The sequence below is a fragment of the Bufo bufo genome, chromosome 1, assembly GCF_905171765.1.
Source record: "Bufo bufo chromosome 1, aBufBuf1.1, whole genome shotgun sequence".
In the NCBI taxonomy this organism is placed as follows: domain Eukaryota; kingdom Metazoa; phylum Chordata; class Amphibia; order Anura; family Bufonidae; genus Bufo; species Bufo bufo.
In genome coordinates, this window is record NC_053389.1 from 773,908,460 (window position 1) to 773,935,291 (window position 26,832).

Below are 26,832 nucleotides of genomic sequence, written 5' to 3' on the forward strand. Positions count from 1 at the left end.
GAACGCTAGTGTGAAAGTAGCCTAAAATGGAGTCCAAAAAAATTATTTTTATTTATAAAAAAAATACCAAATTTACCAAAAATTTGGAAACATTTGCAAATTTCCAAGTTTCAATTTCTCTACTTCTATAATAGATAGTAATACCTCCAAAAATAGTTATTACTTTACATTCCCCATATGTCTACTTCATCTTTGGATCATTTTGGGGACGTTAGAAGTTTAGAAGCAAATCTTGAAATTGTTCAGAAATTTTCCAAAACCCACTTTTTAAGGATCAGTTCAGGTCTGAAGTCATTTTGTGAGGAGACCCGGAAACGCAGCAAACCGCAGGTCTGAATTGACCTGCGGTTTGCTGCGATCGCCTACACGGGGGGGGGGGGGGGGGGGGGGGGGCGGGGGGTCCTCTGTTCCGATCATCGGAACACCTCTGCCTGTGTCTGTAAGAGGTTAAGACCTCATGGATTAAATGTAGACTTCAATCCGTGGCTATTTACTTGAATGTGTACTTTTGAGTCCTCGCTGTTATTCCTCCTGTGTGTAAATCGGTGCTTCTATTCTATTATGGAAATAATTGATACCGTTTTATCTCTTGCAGAATAGGGGAGAAGTTGACGCCATATATGTAAAAGTCGACATGGATCTGCGGTCCACATGCAGTTTTTTTGTATATCTTTTTCATTTTTTTCTAATTTTTTCAATTTATTAATAAAAAAATCTTATATATTTTTTTTCACTTTATTATAAATTTTCTATTGGATCTTTTGATTTATGCCATGCATTATGGGGAATGGTAACAGATATATATATATGGATTATTTATCTTTATTTTGGCTCATTCAGACAGCCGTATGCTGTCCGCAAAAAAACAGATCCGCAAAAAAACGGATAGCATTCAGTATTTTTGCGGACCCATAGACTTCAATGGGGCCATGTCCTGATTTTCACGGACAAGGATAGGATGTTTCATTTGTTTTGCGGAACCGTGGAATAGAAAAGGGCCCCATAGAAGTGAATGGGTCAGATGATACACTTTGGAGTCTCCAATGAATGATTGACTGTACAATTTGGGATTACTACTTGTTGGGAATGCACAGTGCGTCCAGGAGTGGATGCACAGTGTTACCAGCAGGTCCCGGTTATAGCCAAATACGGCGACATCTGTGCGATATATGTAAGACTTAGACCAATATATAGTGGATCGGCCCCTTGATATACTGCCCTGGTTTATGGGATATATGTAGTCAGGATCATTATTCGATCCATTTCCCCTGTACGCATGGCATATTGTGCATTTGTAATTTTAAGTATACACTAATTTTCCATTTAAATAATGGCAAATGTTATGCTGATTGATTTCTATAGTTACTTTTGTGTTCTGCTATGCGCTACTTCTAATGACATAGTCCCTGCTAGCATACGGGGCTTGCGTTCCAGACTTCTCTGTAGTGGAACGCATCATGTCACTCCGATGCGGTCACATGATCGGAAGCGCGTTGTACTATTGGCATCGGTGTCCTGACATGCGCATTGAGAAAAGTATTGATTTAATGTAAGGATGATATATTTTGGACAATATGTATTAGATATGGTTAATTATACTATTTGATTATTGATGTTCACCTGTATAAATAAGCACATGGCATTATTGCACTTTGTCACTGCTTGAGAAAGGTCCCTGTGAATAAAAGTATCTACTTTTTTTATGCCTTGGATGTGCCGTGGAATTTCTTATTTATTAGATAGATAGTCTTTGGCCACTATAAAAAAAAAATGGGTGTAAAAATAAATCTGTGCAAGTCATTTCTTCATAATGTGAGGCTGCTTATATACAACACCAAAATTTGATTCTGGACACAGCCTTAAATGGGAGGGTTACAGGTCACATGGTCTAGGTGCAGTTCAGTCGCATTCAAGTGAATTGGCCTAAGCTGCAATACCAAGCACAGCCACTATACAATGTATGGAGCTGTAAGGGGCAGCAACACTCACCGTCGCACCACAGCCTATTTAAACAGCTAATCTGCACGAGTCAAACCCCACTGATCAGATACTGATGACCTCTCGAGGATAAATCAATATAAAACTTGCAGAAGACCCAATCAACCTTAAAGATTATGCTACTTGTGGTTCCCCAATGAAACTGCCCATGACCCACTTGCTGAGCTCACCTCATTATGGGGGAGACCGGCGGCAGAGAAGATGGGGATTTTCTGCCCACGAGCAATACTGTTCATGCCATCGATGGCAGATATGCCTGTCTGGATCATCTCCTCAGGGTAAATTCTGCACTGAGGGTTAATAGGCTGCCCTGTGGTGAAAAAAAACAAATGAAAAACCAACATAGGTTTAAAGAACCTATATGAATTAGATAATGCATATAATTGGATTTTTTGTACTCACCGTAAAATCCTTTTCTCGTAGTAGGCATTGGGGGACACAGCACCATGGGTATTCGTCCAACCACCACTAGGAGGCACTAGACACAAAAAGTGTTGGCTCCTCCCCGTTGGGCTATACCCTCTCCACAGGCACGAGGCTATTCAGTTTGAACCAAAAGCAGTAGGAGAGAGAAGAAAAGCAAGGAACCAACAACTCCCGTACCGGGAAAGATCAAGAGACCAGCCCGGAGAAGCGGAAGTAAAAAAATAGGGTGGGATCTGTGTCCCCCAATGCCTACTACGAGAAAAGCATTTTACGGTAAGTACAAAAAAAAAAAATCACATTTTCTCGTGCATGGCATTGGGGGACACAGCACCATGGGACGTCCCAAAGCAGTCCCCGAGGGTGGGAAAAGAACAGCCATGCCACCGGTTGGGCATACAGGTGCAGGAGAACCATGTGACCCAACAGGAAAAAACACGGAATGGGCAAGAGGTTCCATAACAAGGAAGAAACCTCAAGGAAGAAGCAGTGAAGACTGCCAGCACCCCAGGACAAATGCCTGGAAGAAAATCCCAAATGCAAGAAGGCAAAACGGAACACCGAGTTCAGCCAAGGGCTGGAGAAAAAAAATTAGGACAGCACCGCGTGTTGGAACTACCTAACGCTCTAAATTGTCTCAGACCCAAAGAGCGAAAAAACCTGTGGCCAACCCGACAGGCCAGGGGAGAAAGGAAACAGGGAAGCACTGGAAGCCAAACGAGTGAGGGAAGCCACAGCAAGGCTCACCTGTGAAGGGAGCAGGTGATGAAGTTAAGCGCCCTATTTAAAGGTGAAAACCCAAGGCTGCTAGAGGAAACCGCCAACCCTTGGAGAAGGAGGGGGTTGTAGGTAAAGGCCAGGAAAAGAGAATGATAAGACCTGCGTCCCAAAAACAGGAGACGAGGCTCGAGCCTCTGAAAACAAGATATCACTGTGAAGTGTAAGACCAGAGGAAACTCTGGGCATATGAAGTATCAGGGAAAAAAGGAACCAGATACAGGCCCAGGAAATCTCAGCAGGGACACACTGGTCTGAGACATGAGAGTAGAAGGAGAGCACTCCAAACAGCCTAAGGAGGAAAGGTTCTACAACAGGAGGAGGTCCCTCCCGAAGGAGACCATACGGCGGAATTGCAAACCGTAGCACTAAACCACTCAATACCAGGTACTTGACGTGGGAGGATGGGAAAAGACGAATCCCAAGAGGACCACAAGGCTATTGGAACCCATGAAGGGAACAATCAACCCATTTGGAGGGTACAGGTCCTCAACCTGTAAAGTAGAAATACGGCTGTGTAGTGCAGAGATACGACCAGACAGGTGTAATGAGTACAGCATCTGGAGATGCTGTAGAGGTACTACATTTAAAGGGAACCTGTCACCAGGATTTTGTGTATAGAGCTGAGGACATGGGTTGCTAGATGGCCACTAGCACATCCGCAATACCCAGTCCCCATAGCTCTGTGTGCTTTTATTGTGTAAAAAAACCGATTTGATATATATGCAAATTAACCTGAGATGAGTCAGAGCTTGAAAATATGACTCTTCTCTGGTCACACAAGTAAGATATGACTCTTATGTTAATTTGCATATGTATTAAATCGTTTTTTTACACAATAAAAGCACACAGAGATATGGGGACTGGGTATTGGGGATGTGCTAGTGGCCATCTAGCAGCCCATGTCCCCAGCTCTATACTCAAAATCCCGGTGACAGGTTCCCTTTAAGATCGGAGCAATGTGGCCGCATGGTGCACCCTAGAACCAGAGAGGTGCAACAGCTACCGCATTGGCAATGGTACCTATGTTCCGCCCAGGAAGGGGAAAATAGGGCCGCACGGTACCACAAACAAGACAGGTGCACACTACAATCAGGTAGGTGCAATGGCAACTGAAGGAGGCCCTCTATTTCACCTGAAAAAAAGGGAAACAGGGCCGCATAGTACACCATAGAGCCAGACAGGTGTAACGGCTGCAGCATCAGAGACGGTGCAGGAACTCTACCTATGAAGGGAGTGAGATGGCTGTTTGGTGCACACTATGATGAGGTAGGTGCAATGGCCACAGCAATTGGAGGAGGCCTCAATATCTCGTCTGGTAAGAGAAAAATGCCTAATGGCACACCATAAAGCCAGACAGGAGTAACGGCAACAGCATCCGGATATGGTACAGGTATAGGAGGTGGTCAGGAGGGCTGCAGGAGAAATGAAGCAAGGGAGGGGGGAGGGGTTAGCCACCCCCTCCAACAGAAAACCCACGTTAGACCAGGAAAGAGAGGAGGAGATAGCCCCTACCGAGGGCGGGGTTAGAAAAGCCCGGGAAGCAAGGAGGGGGGGCCGGGAAGATCGCGGCCTAGCAGGCCCAAAAGCCGGGGAGCCTCGATTTATGAGGCGGCCGGGGCGAATCGCGGCCAACCGAGGGCCCTCCGGACCCACAAAACTAGGTGAGGAGGGTAGGGGGGGAAGAAGCGACGCCTGGGGATGGGCGGATCAGGGCAAACGGAGCACCTGGGAGCCGGGAACGGGCCATGGAAGATGAGGCCTAGTCCCGGCAGAAGCCGGGGACTAAAGTAGCGGGGAAGGCCGGGGAGAAGACTGTGTGGCCAAGGAGGAGAGAAAAACCAACCAAGGGGGAAGAGAAAGGAGGGGAAACAAGAATATAACCCCACAACAAGAAAAAAAGAGGGGTTGGCTTGGAGGAAGATGGAGGCTTCCCAGGACCCCCAGCTAAGGTGGATCCCACCCCCCGGCCACAGGAGGGAACCTAACCCTGGGGCAGGGACAGGGGAATATACTCACCATCCGATGTCTTCGGGCGCTGCAGGGTCACCCCTTCGGCAGACAACGCGGGAACCGTGGGAATGCCGGCAAGCCACTGCGGATGTGGATGACTGGCGATGGTACAGAAGTACGCGCCCGCAGGGAGGGGGGGGGCAACTAAAGTGGAAGACGATGGAGCCCCAGCCTGCAGCAGGTATAACGGTGGAGATCACCGAGACCTGCAGAAGAGAAAAAAAGAGAAAAAAAAAACAAAAAAAAAAACAGCAGGACCTGCAAAAACAGCAGGACAGGTCTGCCTCCTACGGACACTAGACTAAAACTGAATAGCCTCGTGCCTGTGGAAAGGGTATAGCCCACCTGGGAGGAGCCAACACTGTGTCTAGTGCCTCCTAGTGGTAGTTGGACGTATACCCATGGTGCTGTGTTGTGTCCCCCAATGCCATGCACGAGAAAAAAGACCGCTACATGTGGGTTGTCCAACTTACCCATGATGTCCAGGTAATCTTCAGCCAGCACGGTAGGCCCGCGGTCAATGGGCTTCCCCGAGCCGTTAAATACACGACCTGGAAACCAGAACGGAAATTAACTAAATCTGCAAATGACATGGTGATCACACGAGCACAAGGTGCACACGTACCCAGCATGTCCTCAGATACCGGGGTCCTCAGGATATCTCCAGAAAATTCACAAGAGGTTTTCTTGGCATCTATGCCAGAAGTTCCCTCAAACACCTGCAGGAGGAAAGCAGCAGAGAAATGTCACAGGATAAGAGAAGAAACAGTACAAGGAGCGTACAGCCGAGATTTACAGGTGAAGGCGTCACCCTCTGGTCTTACCTGTACTACAGCCTTAGAGCCGCTGACCTCCAGCACCTGGCCACTCCTTTTTGTGCCATCAGGAAGAGTCAAGTACACAATCTCTGAATACCTGGGGAACTGAGAAAGACCAGAGACATCAACCAAAGGACTGCGACGCTGACATCAAGGCAAAGACAATTAGACTACTTTAATAATACTGAGCTATCCGCAAAACAGGTCATCAGATCGGTGAGGGTCTGACACCCTGCACCGCCACCGCTCAACAGCTTACCCAGTACAGCACTGTCCATTGTATAGCGGCTGTGCTCGGTATTGCAGCTGAGCACTTGAAAGGGAATGATCTTTACCTAGGCCATGTGACCGATGAATGTGACGTCACTGGCCTAGGAAGAGGCCGCAGCACCACGGTCTCTTTAAAAATCTGATCAGTGAGGGTGGCGGGAGCCGGCCCCCCACCGATCAGGCACTGATGACCTATCCTGAGGACAGGCCATCAATTTTAAAATCTCAGACAACCCCTATAACATAAAAGGATATAAATTCAAAGATTGGCAGAATGATGCAGAACCCAGAGGCTAGGCAAACCCATAAAGCCACGCGTGCCAATAGAAGAGGATGAGAAGTTGGGGGCTGTGGATTTTTGGTTTCACACAGAAGTCCTTTGTATAAAGAAGTCTCCTGTAGTCTCTCTATCAATTCAAAGTGAAAACCTCCCAGCACGTCTTGCTAGTTCACCGGGTACAGCTTGAGGTGGTAACAGTGGTGGCAACGTCTGCAGAACAGCAGCCAATCAACATTGGGCTATGTCTTAATGCGTGCCATGGGGTAAATAGTCCATCAGACGGGTGGACTGTCGGCACCCCCCCAAATAGAAGTCTTTGCAGGAAAACCAATGCTCTGGGGAAGGCCGCATCCCCTCGATTGGTTACCAGACCCAGCTCTGAACGTTTTGTAGGGCTGACACCTGATATTACAGGTCACTACAGCTTCATGAGCTGTACCAGCAGGGGATGGCGCTACTATAGTATGGAGCGGAGCCTGGTAAGCTATGAGGAGGACACGGAGCTCGCAGGAGCGTCCCAGCCCCTCGATCAGCTGGGAGGTGCGGGTGTCTGAGGCCGTAGCCGATATTGATGGCCTGTCATAGGGATAAGCCATCATTATCAAAGTCCCAGGATGTTCAGAGGTTCACATGTTGGGGAGTCCTATCTGCAGCCCTTCAAAGCCAAACCCGTCCACAAAATTGTGGGCACAGAGCTACGTCCACGTCAGATTAGAAGCCCAGATCTGCTCACCTTAACATTGTCCAGGATAACAAGAGGTCCATTGACTCCAGACACCGTCCGATAAGCTGCAAGCAAGGACAGGCAGATTAATATGGGGGGGGGGGGGGGGGGGGGGGGGGGAATAGACAAAATACATTATCATCGACTTATACAGAGAGACATGAGGGACTGTTGCAGATTTTTACACTGATGGGACTATCCTCAGGAGAGGCCATCCATAGCATATCGGCAGAGGCCCGACACCTCGCATTCTCGCCGATCAGCTGTTACCCTGTATATCCGGAGCCACCCAGATTCATGCACTGTGTACCTGCAGACCTGCTCCGCGTCACTTTACCAGAGCCGACCGGAGGGGTGTGCCATCAATAATAAAACCAGCACCTGGATCGGAATACTTTTGTAATTGCATGTAATTAAAAATGTAGTGTAGCCACTGAACTATTTAATAAAAGATCTGTATAGCGCCACCTACTGTTTGCGCTGTTCCTTGTTTTTGTCCCTCTTACTGAGCTGGGTCGAACGCGCTCAGTTTATACCTTCAATTGTCACCAGCCATATGTGCTGTTAGAAGCTGTGGCAGTTACAGGGAGAGAGATGCAGCAGAAAGGACACGCCCACTGAGAAAGGACACGCCCCCTGAGCTGCCAGCTTGAAATAAATCTAACAGAACAATTGGAGCAATGAATGTGGAGATCTCTGGACACATGTGAGGTACAGGGCTGGTTCTAGTTTTGTTAGAAAGAGATTGTCATGTGCTATGTGATGTCGGATTTTAAATTTTTACATTAGTCACGGCATAACCCCTTTAAGGCTCGACTCACACATGCAGGTTTTTGGCACCGAGGCCAGAAATGAGAAATCTAAAAGGAAGGTCTTCTCCTGCTGGATCCACTTCTGACTTTGAATAAAAAAAAACTGTGAATTCAGGCTGAGGCCTCATGCACACGACCGTTGTTTTGGTCCGTATCCAAGCCGCAGTTTTTGCGGCTCGGGTGCGGACCCATTCACTTCAATGGGGCCGCAAAAGATGCGGACAGCACTCTGTGTGCTGTCCGCATCCGTTGCTCCGTTCCGTGGCCCAGCCCCTGCAAAAAAAAAAATATAACCTGTCCTATGTTTTGCGGACAAGAATAGGCAGTTATATCAATGGCTATCCGTGACGTTCCGCAAATTGCGGAACGCACACGGACGCCATCCGTGTTTTGCAGATCCGCAGTTTGCGGACCACAAAACACAACGGTCGTGTGCATGTAGCCTAATACGGGTAGATGCAATTGGATGTAGTGCCATGGACAGGACTCTTACTGCAGCGACCAGATAGGTCCTGTCCAAGCAACGAACCTCCCTCCCTGTGGTGACATGGCCAGAATGTCAACCGGAAAAAGGCTGAACCAGTGGAAGTCAATGGAGGAAAAGTTGTGCCCAACTCACAATATCAGACATTTTTTAACAATTGTCGCCTCGCGTACATTACGTGCCACATTCACGCGTCATGTCGCCGTGTAGCCATACCCTAAATCCTCATGGCCTCTGCAGACAGCATGGTGCTGCCCTCTGCATTCTGTAATACCAGTCTCTGTTCTTGGGGTGGCAGGGAAATCCCAGGTGCCATGTAATGTGCTACCACTGTCCAATTTGTAGGGTCGTTTCCCACTAATGTCCATATTTTGTGACCGTGAGGAGACCTCCGGACCCTCCTGATGGATAAAAGCGCTATAGACGAGGCAAAAACCAATTCATCTGAATGCTATGTGAGTAAGCCTACGAAACCTCATGTCACCCAAAAGGAATGGAGCACCCATGGGACATCACCATAGGAGAAGCAGAGCACCAGCTAATTAAACTACGTAGCATCTTATTAATAGTCTGTCCTTCTGACTTACACGGGTTCACGCTCCAGTCAAGTGACCTCAGTCCCTCTATGACAATATGTAGCGTTGTCCTGAATAAGCCCAGAAACCATCTAATGAGGGGTCCCGAGCAGTAATTGCACAGATGAAGAAATGACGAGCACTTCTCATGTTCTGCCCATCATCTACCCAACTACTGATGTACAATGTAGTCATTCATGACATCTCCAGGCACGTGATGGGGGGGGGGGGGACTTTCTATAAATTCCATCAGTGTCAGAGTCCTGACCATTGTGTGACAGCGACACCTGGTGGCCAAACAGTAAAACTGTCTCTCACTGGAGCTAAAGCAGACCATAGAGCGCAGTCTGATAAACCTGACCATTTCAATGGGGTCCATGGACAAATCATAGGACAGGGATGCTCAACCTGCAGCCCTCCAGCTGTTGTAAAACTACAACTCCCAGCATGCCCTAATAGATGTAGGTTATCTAACCATGCTGGGAGTTGTAGTTCTGCAACAGCTAGAGGGCCACAGGTTGGGCATGCCTATCCTAGGAGATCACTTTGTCCCCTTCCCATACCCACAACACAACTAAAGAAGTCAACAAGTCACCTTCTGACTACAGGATCCTATGGTCCAGAAGGCCTCATGCCCACGGCTGCATGTACTGCGGTGCACAAAATACGGATACCATACGCGTTGCATCCGCACTTTTTGTGATGCACATTTGGGAAGATATATCAATACTGGCGTGAGACGCACCTGGATTTTTAAGAGGCAGAAGCCTCAAAGGGTTTATCAGACTACAAAATGCTGCCCCATATGCCGGGCCCCTCACACTGATTCTACTTACCTGGCTCTCCACGTGGCTCCTGGTCTCCGCACCGCCACTGCTTCTCCCCGCGCGAATGAAAACATGCAGTGTTGGGGTCACCAGCCAATGGCAGACGGGGAGCCTCCCTAGCCTCACCCGCGATGCTGGGGAGGCTCGTCCCAGTCACCGCCTGCCATTGGCTCCCCCCCCGTGGTGTTTTCATCCGCACACGGGGAGAAGCAGCAGCAGCGGTGCGGGGAGCCAGGTAAGTAGAATCAGTGCGAGGGGCCCGGCCTATGGGGAAGCAATTTTTAGTCTCGGATAACCCCTTTAACAAATCAGGTGCATCTCTGTCCTGCTTCAGCTATAGCTTCCGCCACGCCCCTTCCGCTAAGCCACGCCCCACTGTCCCAGCAATTCATAAAAAATTTAAAAGCAGCTCAAAAAGTCGTGAATTATTGTGCACACATGCCGTGCGCCACAATGTGCACCTTTTTTACGCCACAATTGAGGAGTAATGGCATAAATAAATGTCCCTCAATGGGTCCATATTGTGCGGCCAAGAGGACAGCACATGGACCGCATCTGTATTCTGCCGATCCGCCATTTGTGACCCACAAAACACATACGGGCAGGTGCATGAGGCCTAATCCTGTACAGAAAATAATATAAATTAAAGGGGCTGTGCCACCATAGCTCATCTATCCACAGGACAGGTGACAAGTATGTAATCAGTGGGGATCTGACCACCAATCACTAGAACAAGGTACCACAAGTCCCCTGAGGGAATGGAAGGACGGTCACCCCACCCCCAACCTCATCTCTGTGGTCACCTATCTGTGGTAGTCTCATAAGAATGAATGGAGCGGCAACGAGTGAGGGTAATCTTTGCTCCATTCACTTTGAGTACTCAGGGTGAGTAACTGATGGGGTCCCCCAGTGGAGAGACCCCCACCAGACATCACCTGCCCTGTCCTATGTTAAGGGGGCAAACCCTTTTAAAGGTCTCCATTACCAAAACGGTTTCACCTTACAGCTTGGTTGCAGCTGGCGCGCTCTATAATCCTGAGGTCAGAGGTCTGCCCTATGTACAACGCTCATGTGTGTGTCAGGAATCTTGCACCCATATGTCACCTAGGCCCGGTATGCCAGAGCTCACTGACCCACCAGCCTTGGGACTTTTATAATGCAAACATGGGGAGGGGAGAACACTACTGTATAGTCTGGTAGGGACCATACACTTTCCAAAAGGTCTGCAAGGTAGAAAGCGGAGACACCCGTCTTCTGCAGGAGCAAAATTGTGACGTTGCTGCAGGAGTGAAGGACCCACCATTGAAGTAGATTGCTACATGCATCGATTCCCTATGGTTCCTTTCCAAAGGCCAGCAGTGTCCTCCACAATGTGCAGTCTTCTGCTCCAGAGGCTAGCAGTGTCCTCCACAATGTGCAGTCTTCTGCTCCAGAGGCCAGCAGTGTCCTCCACAATGTGCAGTCTTCTGCTCCAGAGGCCAGCAGTGTCCTCCACAATGTGCAGTCATCTGCTCCAGAGGCTAGCAGTGTCCTCCACAATGTGCAGTCTTCTGCTCCAGAGGCCAGCAGTGTCCTCCACAATGTGCAGTCATCTGCTCCAGAGGCCAGCAGTGTCCTTCACAATGTGCAGTCATCTGCTCTAGAGGCCAGCAGTGTCCTCCACAATGTGCAGTCATCTGCTCCAGAGGCCAGCAGTGTCCTCCACAATGTGCAGTCATCTGCTCCTCTACAGGACAGATCTCATTTCCTCTTTTGTGGTCATCTGTGACTGTACATGAAATCCTCATTTTTCCAGGAACCCAGGTCACGGGACATTGACACAATGAGCCCTGTTCATGATAACCCTAGTCCCTCCATCTCCAGCAGATCTGTATACTGCACAGTGACGTAGGCAAGCACTAGATTACCTAGGAGCCGCTGAAGGGATACCACATGCTGTCCTATGGACCTACCTTCAGAGAAGACCACCACAACAGTGACACTAAAGGGTCCATTAGTGCTGTGAGCCCCAATATCTCCATGTTATGTGGAGCTTTCCAAATTTTGACTATGGGGCTTTACAGCGGCAGAACACCCGATGCGTCACAGGCGAGTGCAGCCCCTATAGAAACTTGTCGTATACCGTCTGGGATTCATTCCTCCACAGCTATTAGGCAACTGCATGAACAGCAATTACCTAACATACCCAGCCTTACTTCTGCTTTCTAATGACAGATGTGAACACAGCCTCAAGGAAGAGATTCCAATAAGTGGTATTTGTGGAATTGTTGTTTATGCAATTGTCTTACAGTCTTTAAAGTAGCCTTAAAGAGGTTTTCCGAGATTTAAATACTGATGACCTATCCTTTGGATGTAATGACCTATCCCAGGACCCCCGCTGATCCTGTGAGCACCGCAGCCCTCTCTCCTTTTCCTAGGCCAATGACTGCATGTTCATCGGTCACGTGCCTAAGGTGCAGCCCAGACCATTGAAGTGAATGGGGCTGAGCGTGACACCAAGCACAGCCGCTATACAATGTACAGAGCTGTACTTGGCAAGCACGGAGAAGGCTGCGGTACTCACAGGAGCGTCAGTGCCTTCTCAAACAGCTGATCGGCAGGGATTCCGGATGTAAGACCGCGACCGATCAGACACTGTATTCAAGTATTCAAGTCTTGGAAAACCCTCCTGGGGCTGTGTGACGGACTGAACAGTCACTGGGGCTGCTGGAGAAGCCTGAGGGCTAGCCTCCTTCCTACGGACTATGGACCCAGAAGTATGGAGACCCCCTCAGACCTTTTGGGGTTACAAGGAACTATGAACCCTGATTTATGTGTGGAGTTTATATGCCACATATTTCCTATTGCCCACTAAAGCTGCAGGGTGTTAATCCAGCAACACAAAAAGGGTTAACTCTGCAATGAGACTCCCACTGATTGTGTTAGTGATGGGATTAAGACTCTATAAGTAGCCGACTCTGGTGTAGATGAGTAGATCACCCTACGATACACTCAGGAGATAATCCCATCACGTGTCTCCTCTCTCCCTATTCATTCATTAAGATACTGGGGGACGGGACGGACACACAGCTATATTTACTCTGGGGATTGCTATCGCTATTACACTCCCCTGGGATTACAACACGGTTCTACCCACTGGAAGCTGGATCCTGGTCTTGGGCCCAGGGTGGGTGGAAGACGGCGAAATCCCAACCAAGCTGCGACAGTTCGTGGGGTTGGCAGTGCTTACGGTGTCAAGTGGAGTGCTTGGAGTCCTCGGGAAGCACTAGGAGCATCCATCAATGGAGGTACCCAGTCGGGGTGCCAGGAGATCCGTTACAGTCTGTCACACCTGATCCACGTTGGTCCTGCGGTGAAGATGCCCCATTAATCGTTCTTAGAGGTCATATCTCGTTCCTCCACTTATGAACTTAGCGGCCAGTGACTGGCTGCAGTGTTAAGTGAACGATAAGCATGGCGTGATCGCTGCAGCTGTATTTTATACAGTTTCCTGCTTTTTTTAAAAAAAAAAAAAAACTTAACGACCATCCACTGTCTTTCGACAACGGGCGGTGCAGGTCCTCAGTCTGCAGCAATGTCTTTTGTTTGGATGGAGTGCTCCTGCACAAAGCAGCAACTGCGAGCAACAGCCTGGGTTCTTGGCACAGGATCCTGCTTCACAGTCCGGGTCGGAGGAGGCTCTGATCCCAGCTGCTGACCCTTCGATCAAGCAGTATCCATAGCACTGCAGGATCAAAAGGAACTCCCCCTCAACTGGGTCATAGGTTTCCCTGTGAACCAATCGGAGACTGGGGGAGCGATCCGCTTGAAGGACCCCAAGGCTGCCTGTGTGATGAGCTGCACCCTAGAGTTAATCGAACGCAACCCTGCGCCATAGAGACACATAACCTAACGCATTAGCATGAACTAGTATGTTATTACATAAGACTAAAATAAAGGAAAAAAATAGTAATCCCATAGTTGGATTTAAAAAAAATTCATAATTACACTAATTTATACGTAGCTCTGAACACCGGCAAAAAATAAATAAAATTTCTCCGGCATAAAACAAAGCCTGAGAGTGCAACGTAAATAAAAATTAAAAAGTTATGGCTGCTGAAATACAGAGGCAAAAATGAAAAAAAAAAGTTGCTGGTCATTAAGTGGTTATAAGGGTACTTTCACACTTTGCGGCAGAGGATTCCAGGAGGCAGTTCCGTCGCCGGACGCAAACTGATGGCATCTGTCAGACTGATTCGTCTGACAAATGCATTGAAATATCGGATCCGTCTCTCCGGTGTCACCTGAAAAAACTGATCTGGTATTCATTTGTTTTTGCATTTTTAAAGGTCTGCGCAGACGGGAAAGCCTGATCCGTTTTCCCGGATTAATCGGCACTAATACACATCAATGAAAATGAATACCGGATCCGGCATTCCAGCAAGTGATCAGTATTTTTGGCCGGAGAGAAAACTGCAGCATGATGCGCTATTTTCTCCGTCCAAAAAACGTAAGAGGGACTGAACTGATGTGTCCTGAACGGATTGCTCTCCATTCAGAATGCATTAGGATAAAACTGATCAGTGTTTTTCCGGTATTGAGCCCCTAGGACGGAACTAAATACCGGAAAACAAAAACCCTAGTGTGAAAGTCCCCTAAAACACAGTCACGGAAACAACTTCAATATTTGAAGACTAATGAGACGCACTGGGTTATGAAAATCAGGAACTAACCTCGATCTACAAACAGGAAGAGATTTGGGGAGGGGGGGGGGGTAGGTAAAATGTGAACAGCAGCAGATGCCATGTCAAATCCTGCCCACTAGAAACCAGCAAGGTCAGAGCCGTGTGCAACCGTCCACATAGGGTGCCATAGGTGGCAGATATTCTCCCAGGACATCTGGTTAGGGAGATACATCTTTGGCGTGGGACAATCCTTTATGGATCCTCATCTCCTGGCCAGAATGGAAAGGGTTTACAACGTTTGTGTCTCGTTCTGGAGGACCTGGCCTGTGTTACAGAGATCATGGACACCTGGTAATACCTCATTTCCTCTGTGGTGGCGCTGTGAGAAAAATTAACACTTACTGCCCGGTTTGGCTCTCAGATCACAGCTCATCACTGGAGTTCACTTATCAATCTGCTTAGAGTCCAGAGATCCTTGGAGCAAGCCGGGATTGTCCGAGGTGGAGAACTCCTTTAAGAGACCTAATCAAGACTGAGGGGTCATTTATCAAACTGGTGTAAAGTAGAACTGGCTTAGTTACCGATAGCAACCAAGCCAGTTCTACTTTACACCAGTTTGATAAATGTCCCCCTGAATGTATCCAGTGCACAGTACTGACTGACGTATACTGGTAACGGTGACTAGACAAGGCCGCGCCCGGCACGACAAGACTCGGCGGCTCATTCTGGTCACTACAGGGGACAAAAATGAAGAAATACAACTTTTGGGAGGCCCCCTGTTTACACAACATGAGACCGCATAGGATGAGGTGATGCTGAGATAGCACCCATAGGACTGAACTGGTCTCTCCCATCTGATGTGGCAGAGAACTGGCAGATGCCAAGCCATTTGGCCGATTGCTGCCCCTGCAGATTTCTATGGGGTAGAGTCTGGGTTATCAGTTTAACCTGTTAACTGCTGCACATACGCGTTTTTATGGCGGCCATTAAGGGGCCTTATTCTACTGCACCAGGTATGTACGGCGCTGCAGAGTAACCCCGGCATGGCGGACCAGTGCCGCCCTAGAGCGGAGGCTCAGCCTCTAACAGCCAGGATGAGTGGAATGATCCTGGGCATTTAACCCCTTGATTGTCCAGTTAGGACAACTTAACTACCATCCACAGGATAGAGGATTTGTGTGATCAGGGAGGGTCTGACCACTGGAACCTGCCGGTCAAGAGAAGGGCGGCCTGTGGAAACGCGTCAGTCACTCCATTTAACCCCGAAATGGAGAGGCAGCGTACATGGGTGACTGCGGGGCTCCAGCGGTCAGACCCCTGCCGATCAGACATTTATCCCCTATCCACAGTAAGGGAGGAGCCGTCTTATGTGACGACCAATTTAACGGTCTTTTTTTTTGTGGTTCTTTGAGGCTTTTTTCAAACCAATGGGTGTTCAATACAAATTTGCATTTTCGTGTGGTTTTTGGCAATGGATCAGTTTAAAAAAACGCATAGGAAATAAGCAAAACATGCAGACACGTGGCGGTTCACATTCGCTGCGTATTCTGCCCCAAGATAGGGCATGCGGCTTCTTCTTTACGTGGAAACAAAAAGCAAGCGCTGCCTCCCACTGAAATGAATAGGGGGGCTGTTTTGAGAATTTTTGGAGCCGATTTTGAGGCGGGAAACACGACAAAAAATCCGTTAACTGGCCCTTAAAGTGACGTGATCAGCATTGTTCTAGTTAGGCCTCATGCACACGACCGTTTTGGTCCGCATCCAAGCTGCAGTTTTTGTGGCTCGGATGAGGACCCATTCACTTTAACGGGGCCGCAAAAGATGTGGACAGCACTCCGTGTGCTGTCCGCATACGTTGCTCCGTTCCGCAAAAAAAATATAACCTGTCCTATTCTTGTCTGTTTTGCGGACAATAGGCAGTTCTATTAATGGCTGTCCGTGCCGTTCCGCAAATGGCGGAAGGCGCCATCCGTGTATAGTAGGGCTGCAACGATTAAACAACGTTATCGATAATATTCGATAACTGGATTCGTTGTCAACTAATCCAGTTATCGAATAATCGGCCGATTCATTGCTATGCGGGCGGTCAGGCGCTATGCCTGCGGGTCCTTGAACTTTAAATCACCGCATCTTTATTACCCTACAATAAAGCTCCAGTAACCGGCAGAGCAGATGGCGGCGTAACGTCACTTACTCACGTGACACGCCTGCTCCATTCATAAAGTGGGCGGAGCAGGCGCGTCACGTGAGTAAGGGATGTTACCCCGCCGCCCGCTCTGCCGGTTACTGGAGCTTCATTGTAAGGTAATAAAGATGCGGTGATTTAAAGTAAAAGTTACTGCCGGTTAAGGAATACTGCTGTGAGCGGCGGGGCTGTTATAGGGGGGGGTGGGATCTGTGTATGACACATAGCATAAGATGCTATATAGTCCCATCCACAGAGCCCCTTCATAACAGTGCCATCCACAGAACCCCTCCATAACAGTGCCATCCACAAAGCCCCCCCATAACAGTGCCATCCACAGAACCCCTCCATAACAGTGCCATCCACAGAACCCCTCCATAACCGTGCCATCCACAGAACCCCTCCATAACAGTGCCATCCACAGAACCCCTCCATAACAGTGCCATCCACAGAACCCCTCCATAACAGTGCCATCCACAGAACACCTCCATAACAGTGCCATCCACAGAACCCCTCCATAACAGTGCCATCCACAGAACCCCTCCATAACAGTGCCATCCACAGAGCCCCCCCATAACCGTGCCATCCACAGAACCCCTCCATAACCGTGCCATCCACAGATCCCCTCCATAACAGTGCCATCCACAGATCCCCTCCATAACAGTGCCATCCACAGAACCCCTCCATAACCGTGCCATCCACAGATCCCCTCCATAACCGTGCCATCCACAGAACCCCTCCATAACAGTGCCATCCACAGAACCCCTCCATAACAGTGCCATCCACAGATGCCCCATAACAGTGCCTTGAGTCTTCGTGCACAGGCGCTCCGTATCCGTGCTGCGGACAGCAACATACGGGTCACCAGCCCTGTGCACTCCGTTTGCGGACCCACTGCCACAAGACACGGCCAAAGAGAACATGTCCTATCTTTTTCTGTGTGGAGGCATGGATCCGAAAGCCCACGGAAGTGCTTCAGAGCGTTTCCGTGGGCCTTCGATCTATGCCTCTGCTCCGCAAAAGATAGGTGAAGGCCTTCTACCTGCAAAACTAGACAGACTTACCTTTTCGAAGTCTGGGAAAGCTGGGTGACAGCAAAGGGTGTCCATGCTAATCCCATGTATATCATCGATATACACCACGTCTCTAATTAGAGGGGTTGCTCAGGATCACTTACCAGCAGGACACGGTAAATGCCCCGTCACCCCCAGCCGCGATGTCGTCGGGTACATCATTCAGATGACCACGACAGCCAATCACAGGCTTCACGTGCCACGCTGCCAAGCATCATCGAGGCCACCGACTGGCTACAGCAGGTAAATGAAAGATGTACCGGACGCACCAGGCGGAGGGTGTATAATGGGTGAAAAGTAGGTATTTTTAAATTTTATATCATTTCTTGCTCAAAGGCAATTTTCTTAAAATCCCAGACATCCCCAGAAAAACTGCTGTTTTCCCTTCAGAGGATTGTGGGAAAAGCTTGGTGACAATCCTACTACACGGAGGAGGACATTTATAGCATTAAGATTCAATGTTTATAGGAAAAGGTTAAAAAATACAGACAAAAGTAAAATAAAGACAATATAGTGGTCAAAATATCAGAAGCAGTAGGATCTCCTGTGCAGATAGAGCGGACACGGGCAGGAGGACGTACGGGGGAGGGGCGCCTGCTGGTCACATGATGGAGGACATGTGATGCAGCCTATCACATGACCATGAATTGAGTCATTCAGCTGCAGTTTCATACATTCCGTCTGCCAGAAATATGGAGTCTGAAATGACCTATATACAGTGTGTATACGCTCCTATATACCACTCCTCTCTACAGACCGGTATATACTCTACCCCCTGTATACTACACCTCCCTGCACACCGGTATATACTCTGCCCCCCCCACCTCCCTGCACACCGGTATATACTCTGCCCCCCCACCTCCCTGCACACCGGTATATACTCTGCCCCCTGTATACACCTCCCTGCACACCGGTATATACTCTGCCCCCCCACCTCCCTGCACACCGGTATATACTCTGCCCCCCCACCTCCCTGCACACCTGTATATACTCTGCCCCCCCACCTCCCTGCACACCGGTATATACTCTGCCCCCCCACCTCCCTGCACACCTGTATATACTCTGCCCCCCCACCTCCCTGCACACCAGTATATACTCTACCCCCCTGTATACTACACCTCCCTGCACACCGGTATATACTCTGCCCCCCCACCTCCCTGCACACCGGTATATACTCTGCCCCCCCACCTCCCTGCACACCTGTATATACTCTGCCCCCCCACCTCCCTGCACACCTGTATATACTCTGCCCCCCCACCTCCCTGCACACCTGTATATATTCCCCCCCCCCCCCACACCTGTATATACTCTGCCCCCCCACCTCCCTGCACACCTGTATATACTCTGCCCCCCCACCTCCCTGCACACCGGTATATACTCTGCCCCCCCACCTCCCTGCACACCGGTATATACTCTGCCCCCCCACCTCCCTGCACACCGGTATATACTCTGCCCCCCCACCTCCCTGCACACCTGTATATACTCTGCCCCCCCACCTCCCTGCACACCGGTATATACTCTGCCCCCCCACCTCCCTGCACACCGGTATATACTCTGCCCCCCCACCTCCCTGCACACCGGTATATACTCTGCCCCCCCACCTCCCTGCACACCTGTATATACTCTGCCCCCCCACCTCCCTGCACACCTGTATATACTCTGCCCCCCCACCTCCCTGCACACCTGTATATACTCTGCCCCCCCACCTCCCTGCACACCTGTATATATTCTGCCCCCCCCCACACCTGTATATACTCTGCCCCCCCACCTCCCTGCACACCTGTATATACTCTGCCCCCCCACCTCCCTGCACACCGGTATATACTCTGCCCCCCCCACCTCCCTGCACACCGGTATATACTCTGCCCCCCCAACTCCCTGCACACCGGTATATACTCTGCCCCCCCACCTCCCTGCACACCTGTATATACTCTGCCCCCCCACCTCCCTGCACACCTGTATATACTCTGCCCCCCCACCTCCCTGCACACCTGTATATACTCTGCCCCCCCACCTCCCTGCACACCTGTATATACTCTGCCCCCTGTATACTACACCTCCCTGCATATACTCTGCCCCCCCCTCCCTGCACACCTGTATATATTCTGCCCCCCCACACCTGTATATACTCTGCCCCCCCTCCCTGCACACCTGTATATTCTCTGCACCCCCCCTGCACACCTGTATATACTCTGTGCCCCCCACCTCCCTGCACACCTGTATATACTCTGCCCCCGCACCTCCCTGCACACCTGTATATACTCTGCCCCCCCCCCACCTCCCTGCACACCTGTATATACTCTGCCCCCCCCACCTCCCTGCACATACTCTGCCCCCCCCCCACCTCCCTGCACACCTGTATATACTCTGCCTCCCCCCCACCTCCCTGCACACCTGTATATACTCTGCCTCCCCCCCACCTCCCTGCACACCTGTGTATATACTCTGCCCCCCCACCTCCCTGCACACCTGTATATACTCTGCCTCCCCCCACCTCCCTGCACACCTGTATATACTCTGCCCCCCCACCTCCCTGCACACCTGTATATACTCTGCCCCCCCCACCTCCCTGCACATACTCTCCCCCCCCCCCACCTCCCTGCACACCTGTATATACTCTGCCTCCCCCCCACCTCCCTGCACACCTGTGTATATACTCTGCCTCCCCCCCACCTCCCTGCACACCTGTGTATATACTCTGCCCCCCCACCTCCCTGCACACCTGTATATACTCTGCCTCCCCCCCACCTCCCTGCACACCTGTATATACTCTGCCCCCCCACCTCCCTGCACACCTGTATATACTCTGTCCCAGCCGGTTTATTACACCTCCCTGTATACACAACACTGCAGATCTGTATACACATAGACAGACATCAGTTACTTTGTGTTGTCACAGAAAACACAGAAATAAAGCGGGCGCCGGAGGCCAAGAGATCTTATTACACACCTGCCAGACAACGCCGGTGATACCCATAACCTGGCGGGGTATAGACCGCTACCAATGAGGGCGTGAAGAAAATGACAGCTATATCTATTCCATCTACATAGCAGCATCTGGCCTCTCTCCAGCTGTGTACATGCACGGTGGGAGTTGTAGTCCTGGAACTGCTGGAGTGACTCTGGTCGGCGATCACTGCTATAAGTCCAAATCAGAGGCCGCAATGGATAGGGACCCCCATCAGTGTGACCGGGGCCCCACAGTCACTACAACTCAGCCGCAGATACAAGCTCTATATTACACAATTGCTAAGAAAGCAATCGCCTAAACATTTTGGGCAGGACTAGGACAGAGAGGGAAGATGATGACTACAGCTGGCACCGCTCACAGATCATACACCAGCATACCACCATTATAACAGGGAAGGGAAGTCCCACGAAATTCAGGAACCCTCTTGCTCCGCCATGTAAAGGTGGCGACTGCACAGCATAGCACTACATGGCGGCTCAGTGATCTCAACCATGCACTTCTACCTTCCTCCAGTGGTTAATGACCCCCAGAAAGAAGCAACAGCAGGGCCCCCAAAGAGGGACGGTCTCTTAAAGGGGATGTCCACTAATCTCCATAGACTTAGGAAATCTGATGGTCTGGATGCAGGGATGCCCACTGATCGCATGTACCACCATCTACTACATCTCTATTCAAATACAACTTTATTGACACCTGTGCACACATGACATACAGGTACACGTATATGACTATACATATATATACACCCTGATCACATGACCCCATATCCCCAATAGCACTCACTGAGCCTGGGCTGGGACAGGTAGTCCCTGCTGACCGCCTGGACGTGCTCCCGGGCCGCCGGCACCGCTGGGTTCCCCAGTCCGCCCCGGCTCCCAGTGTCTCCTCCGCGCATCACTCTCACCGCCATCTTCTCCGCAGCTTCGGTGACACTGGCCCGCAACGGCGTAGTCGCAGTTACTTAATATCTCCGTGACGTCAGCACGTACACTCCGGCGCCTGTCAGAACAACCCGGATAAGAGGGGCGGGGCTATGCGTTCCAACGTCACCTCAAGTACCGAAACCGTGGGTGGGAGGAGGGGGAATGGAGCGGCCTCGCGGAAGTAGAGATGGAGGGCTTGCGAGAAGATAACGTGAAGTGGGGGCCATATCAAACAGGGATATAAAAGTGGGGGAGCGAAATAAAAGAGCTTCCGGTGGCTTCAGTATAGGGGTGTAGCAAGATGGCCGGCTTCCGGTCTAGGGTCTTGTCCTTGGTGCTGAATTTTGTATGTTTTTCTGTGGATTTTCTCTTGGCGCTCTTGCATGAAAGCCATGAAAAACACACACACATATTATACATAGGCTATTATTATATGTTACACCATAGGCGACCGTATGTCTATAGGTGAGAGGGGAATATAGCAATTCTTTCACCTTGCCCCATAGAAAAGACATATCCAGGCAGTGGAGAGCTCAGCCCACAGTTAAAGGGGTTGTGTCACTTCAGAAAGTGGCATTTATCATGTAGAGGAAGTTACTACAAGGCACTTCCTAATGTACTGTGATTGTCCATATTGGATTTATTTTTCCATCACATGACACACTGTTCGTTTCCATGGTGACGACCACCCTGTAATCCATCAGTAGTGGTCGTGCTTCCACATTATAGGAAAAATAAGTGCCCTCTCTAGCAGCCAAGACCGTGGGAGCGCACATAGGCTGGAACTTTTTCCTATAATGTGGAAGCACGGCCACCACTGATGGATTGCAGGGTGGTCGTCACCATGGAAACGAACAGTGTGTCATGTGATGGAAAAATTAATGAACCAGCAAAGGAGGCAATATGGACAGTCACAATACATTAGTAAGAGCCTTGTATTAACTTCCTCTACATGATAAATGCCACTTACAGAAGTGAGACAGCCCCTTTAATATGGAGGACTGTAGTGCACAGCAGAGAGGCCATGTTGCTCCCTGCCGTACTTGTACAAGAGGTCAAGGTTTACTTTGTGTTAAGCCACCATGGTGTACATCACGGACCAGAAGCGGGGCGCAGGCCATGTTCTGCTGGCACCCCAGCTGCTGCCAAATGCCATTTATTAGTAGCACCGTCGCCGCAAAGGTGCATCTGCTAGGCCTGCCCATCCCGCTACAGTGCCAGCCACCAAAGAGAAGCGTGCATCTCTCACTGTGCCTCGTCCGCCTCAGGACCAGCAGAGATTAAGACAAGCATGGACAGAGGCCTCAGCTTAAATTGGCCTTTCCTGAAAGTAGACTCAACATACAAAGCCTTAGTCCAGTGGTGGCGAACCTAAGGCACGGGTGCCAGGGGCGGCACTCAGAGCCCTCTCTGTGGGCACCCGCGCCCTGGAAAAAGTCTATGGCGTACCAATCTGCCTTAGACTTTTCCTGCCATTCATCAGCACAAGGCGCACTATGAACAGCACAGGCAGCGCACTGAATGTAGGCAGGCTGTTATAGCCAAATGATAAAAGTACAGGGTGGGCCATTTATATGGATACACCTTAATAAAATGGGAATGGTTGGTGATATTAACTTCCTGTTCGTGGCACATTAGTATATGTGAGGGGGGAAACTTTTCAAGATGGGTGGTGACCATGGCGGCCATTTTGAAGTCGGCCATTTTGAATCCAACTTTTGTTTTTCCAATAGGAAGAGGGTCATGTGACACATCAAACTTATTGGGAATTTCACACGAAAAACAATGGTGTGCTTGGTTTTAACGTAACGTTTTTCTTTCATGAGTTATTTACAAGTTTCTGACCACTTATAAAATGTGTTCAATGTGCTGCCCATTGTGTTGGATTGTCAATGCAACCCTCTTCTCCCACTCTTCACACACTGATAGCAACACTGCAGGAGAAATGCTAGCACAGGCTTCCAGTATCCGTAATTTCAGGTGCTGCACATCTCGTATCTTCACAGCATAGACGATTGCCTTCAGATGATACGAGATGTGCAGCACCTGAAACTACGGATACTGGAAGCCTGTGCTAGCATTTCTCCTGCGGTGTTGCTATCAGTGTGTGAAGAGTGGGAGAAGAGGGTTGCATTGACAATCCAACACAATGGGCAGCACATTGAACACATTTTATAAGTGGTCAGAAACTTGTAAATAACTCATGAAAGAATAAAGTTCATGAAAGAATGAAAAAAACATGATGGCACTGTTTAGGGGAGGGGGGATCTGTGGATGGCACTGTTTAGGGGGGATCTGTGGATGGCACTGTTTAGGGGGGAGATCTGTGGATGGCACTGTAGGCGGATCTGTGGATGGCACTGCCATCCACAGATCCCCCTACAGTGCCATCCACAGATCCCCCTCCCCGACGCTCACAGCAGTATATTTATAAACTAATCAGTAACTACTTTAACTGCCTGCTATTACCGCACTGCCTGCTATTACCGGAGCTAAGACAAAGTAAGATATCCCATATCCAAATAAATTATAATCCAAGTAAAGAGCTCAGCAATGAGCAATGATTAAAGTTAAAGTAGTTACTGATTAGTTTATAAATATACTGCTGTGAGCGGCGTGGCCCTGTATATTCTAACCCCCAGGCAAGCGTCCCTGTCACCATGGGAACGCCTGGGGGTTAGAATATACCATCGGATTTGAGTTTTTACGATCTCACTGAGCTCGTAAAACTCAGATCCGATGGTATATTCTAACCCCCAGGCAAGTGTCCCCGTCACCATGGGAACGCCTGGGGGTTAGAATATACCATCGGATCTTCTGAGTTACTCAGCCGCAAAACAAGCAATTGCTTGTTTTGCCTGTCTGTTAGCGACGGGCCTGGACCCACAATAGGAAGCCTCAGACGACCCCCCGGAAAGGGCCGATCGACCCCCAAAGGGGTCGCGACCCCTAGGTTGAGAACCGCTGTCTTAGATGGTTACCTGAGGCTTCCTATTGTGGGTCATCAGGTTAAAAAGTACCTCCAATGTTACTAGCATTCTTGTCTTCCATCATAAGTTTCTGATAGCACTAAAGGCAGCTGTATAATTACTGTTAGGGTCCATTTACAAGTCCGTATGTGTTTTGTGGATCCTCAAAACACGGACACTGGCAATGTGCATTCCGCATTTTGCGGACCGCACATCGGCGGCACTCTCATAGATAATGCCTTTTCTTGTGCATTCCGTTTTTTGCGGAACGGAAGTGTGGATCCGCGGATGCGGACAGCACATTCAGGTCCCATTGAAAATAAATGGGTCCGAACCTGTTCCGCAAAATTTCAGAATGGACCCTTAGGGTATGTTCACACAGAGTTCTTTTTCAGTGCTGAATGCGGAATCTGCTTCACGATCCTTCGTTTTTTAGGATGCGGTTTGTATTCTAAAGCAGTTTTTCACACATTTTTTGATGTGGTTTTTCATCCTGCCCATTTCAAGGGAAATTTGTACATAATGTCACCTGCTTTCCGAGTGTTGAGGTGGTGCCACGTCACTCATTGGGTCAATGGGTTTTCTTTGTCTTACACACAATCCAGCGAGGTCCAGAATATTACATATGATAATAGCACGTAGCCGCTCATGAATAGGGACGTTTCGGACTGAGAAGACCTTCCTCAGCAACATGAGTCTGTGGCTGGAGGGAAGCAGTCATGGAAGTACTAGAGCAGTGATGGTGAACCTTTTACAGACCGAGTGCCCAAACTGTAACCCATAACCCACTAATTTATCTCAAAGTGCCAACACGGCAAAGTAACCTAAATACTACAGGCCAATATAGTATATCTTCCATGTACTTTATCATTTAGCTATAATAGCCTGCCTACATTCAGTGCGCTGCCTGTGCTGTTCATAGTGCGCCCTGCGCTGATGAATGGCAGGAAAAGTCTAAGGCATATTGGTACACCATAGGCTTTTTCCAGGGTGCGGGTGCCCACAGAGAGGGCTCTGAGTGCCACCTCTGGCACCCGTACCATAGGTTCGCCACCACTGTACTAGACCATAGAATGGACATCTCGCTTCCTACCATTTAAAAAAAAAACATGCCGCAACTGGAATGGCAATATGAATTAAAGGGGTATCCCGGTTGTTTGAAGTTATCTACTATCCTGTGGATTATGATAAATTGGGTGCCGTACCCCTTGCAGCCCCCCAGAAATGAACGGAGCAGTCGGTCAAACATGTGCATGGCCACTCCGTTCAGTTCTATGGGTGTTCCGGAGATAGCCGAGTACAGCTGTCCACTATTTCCGGAATTCCCATAGAAATGAATGGAGCAGCCGCACACATGCCCGATCTGCCGCTCTATTTATTTCACGGGGTAGGAGCCACTGTTCTCGTGATCATGGGGGTTCCAGTTCCAGTGGTAGGACCCTCACCGATCTAATAGTTATCCCCAATCCTGTGAATAGAGGATAACTTCAAACAACCAGAATACTCCTTTAAAGTGTAACTGCCATTCTATTTTTATTTGTGTAATGTATAGGGGCAGTGATGCTGACCATTTTTGTAATGTACTTTAATTACTGGAATTGTACATTTCTATTAGAAAAATAGCTCTAAAGTGGCCCATTCTGAGCCTTAGCAACGCTCCTCTGTCTTCTGCTTACATAATAGCGGAGACCTGCTAACAATGACTGTGTTGCAGGCAGTTTCAGTGTGCGGAAGCCGTGGCTAAATCACACTCCATGTGAACATACCCTTAAAGTCTGTTCACAAGCGTTGGATCTGCCACTGTGGATTTCAGCGCTGTGATGGGGTTTATGCCACCCCGGCCACAAGCTATGGAAAATCTCCACGCAGATTTTTGTCCGCACCATGGAAAAAACTGTCCGAAAAATAAGAGGTGTGCCACTTATTTCACACGAAAAAGCTGAGAATGACCCCCATTACCATTGGGTTAATCTCTGTGCGGATCTGCTGCCTAAAGGATCAGCTCTGGATTTCCATTGCAGAAATACACATCGGATTTAGGGTCCA

General features: G+C 49.3%; 1 protein-coding gene across 1 annotated transcript in view; it reads right to left on the reverse strand.

The window, feature by feature from the left end:
• The window catches only part of ATP6V1B2 (ATPase H+ transporting V1 subunit B2), a 36,506-nt gene extending 14,636 nt beyond the window's left edge, over positions 1 to 21,870 (reverse strand). Inside the window, exons 1-6 of the mRNA XM_040414853.1 lie at positions 21,678 to 21,870; positions 7,313 to 7,368; positions 6,036 to 6,134; positions 5,837 to 5,930; positions 5,685 to 5,762; positions 2,169 to 2,308 (exon numbers count right to left, since the gene is read on the reverse strand). Of these exons, the coding sequence (XP_040270787.1) occupies positions 2,169 to 2,308; positions 5,685 to 5,762; positions 5,837 to 5,930; positions 6,036 to 6,134; positions 7,313 to 7,368; positions 21,678 to 21,804 (594 nt within the window). The 5' untranslated portion in view covers positions 21,805 to 21,870. The remainder of the gene's footprint in view (positions 1 to 2,168; positions 2,309 to 5,684; positions 5,763 to 5,836; positions 5,931 to 6,035; positions 6,135 to 7,312; positions 7,369 to 21,677) is intronic.
• Positions 21,871 to 26,832: the final 4,962 nt, after the last annotated feature.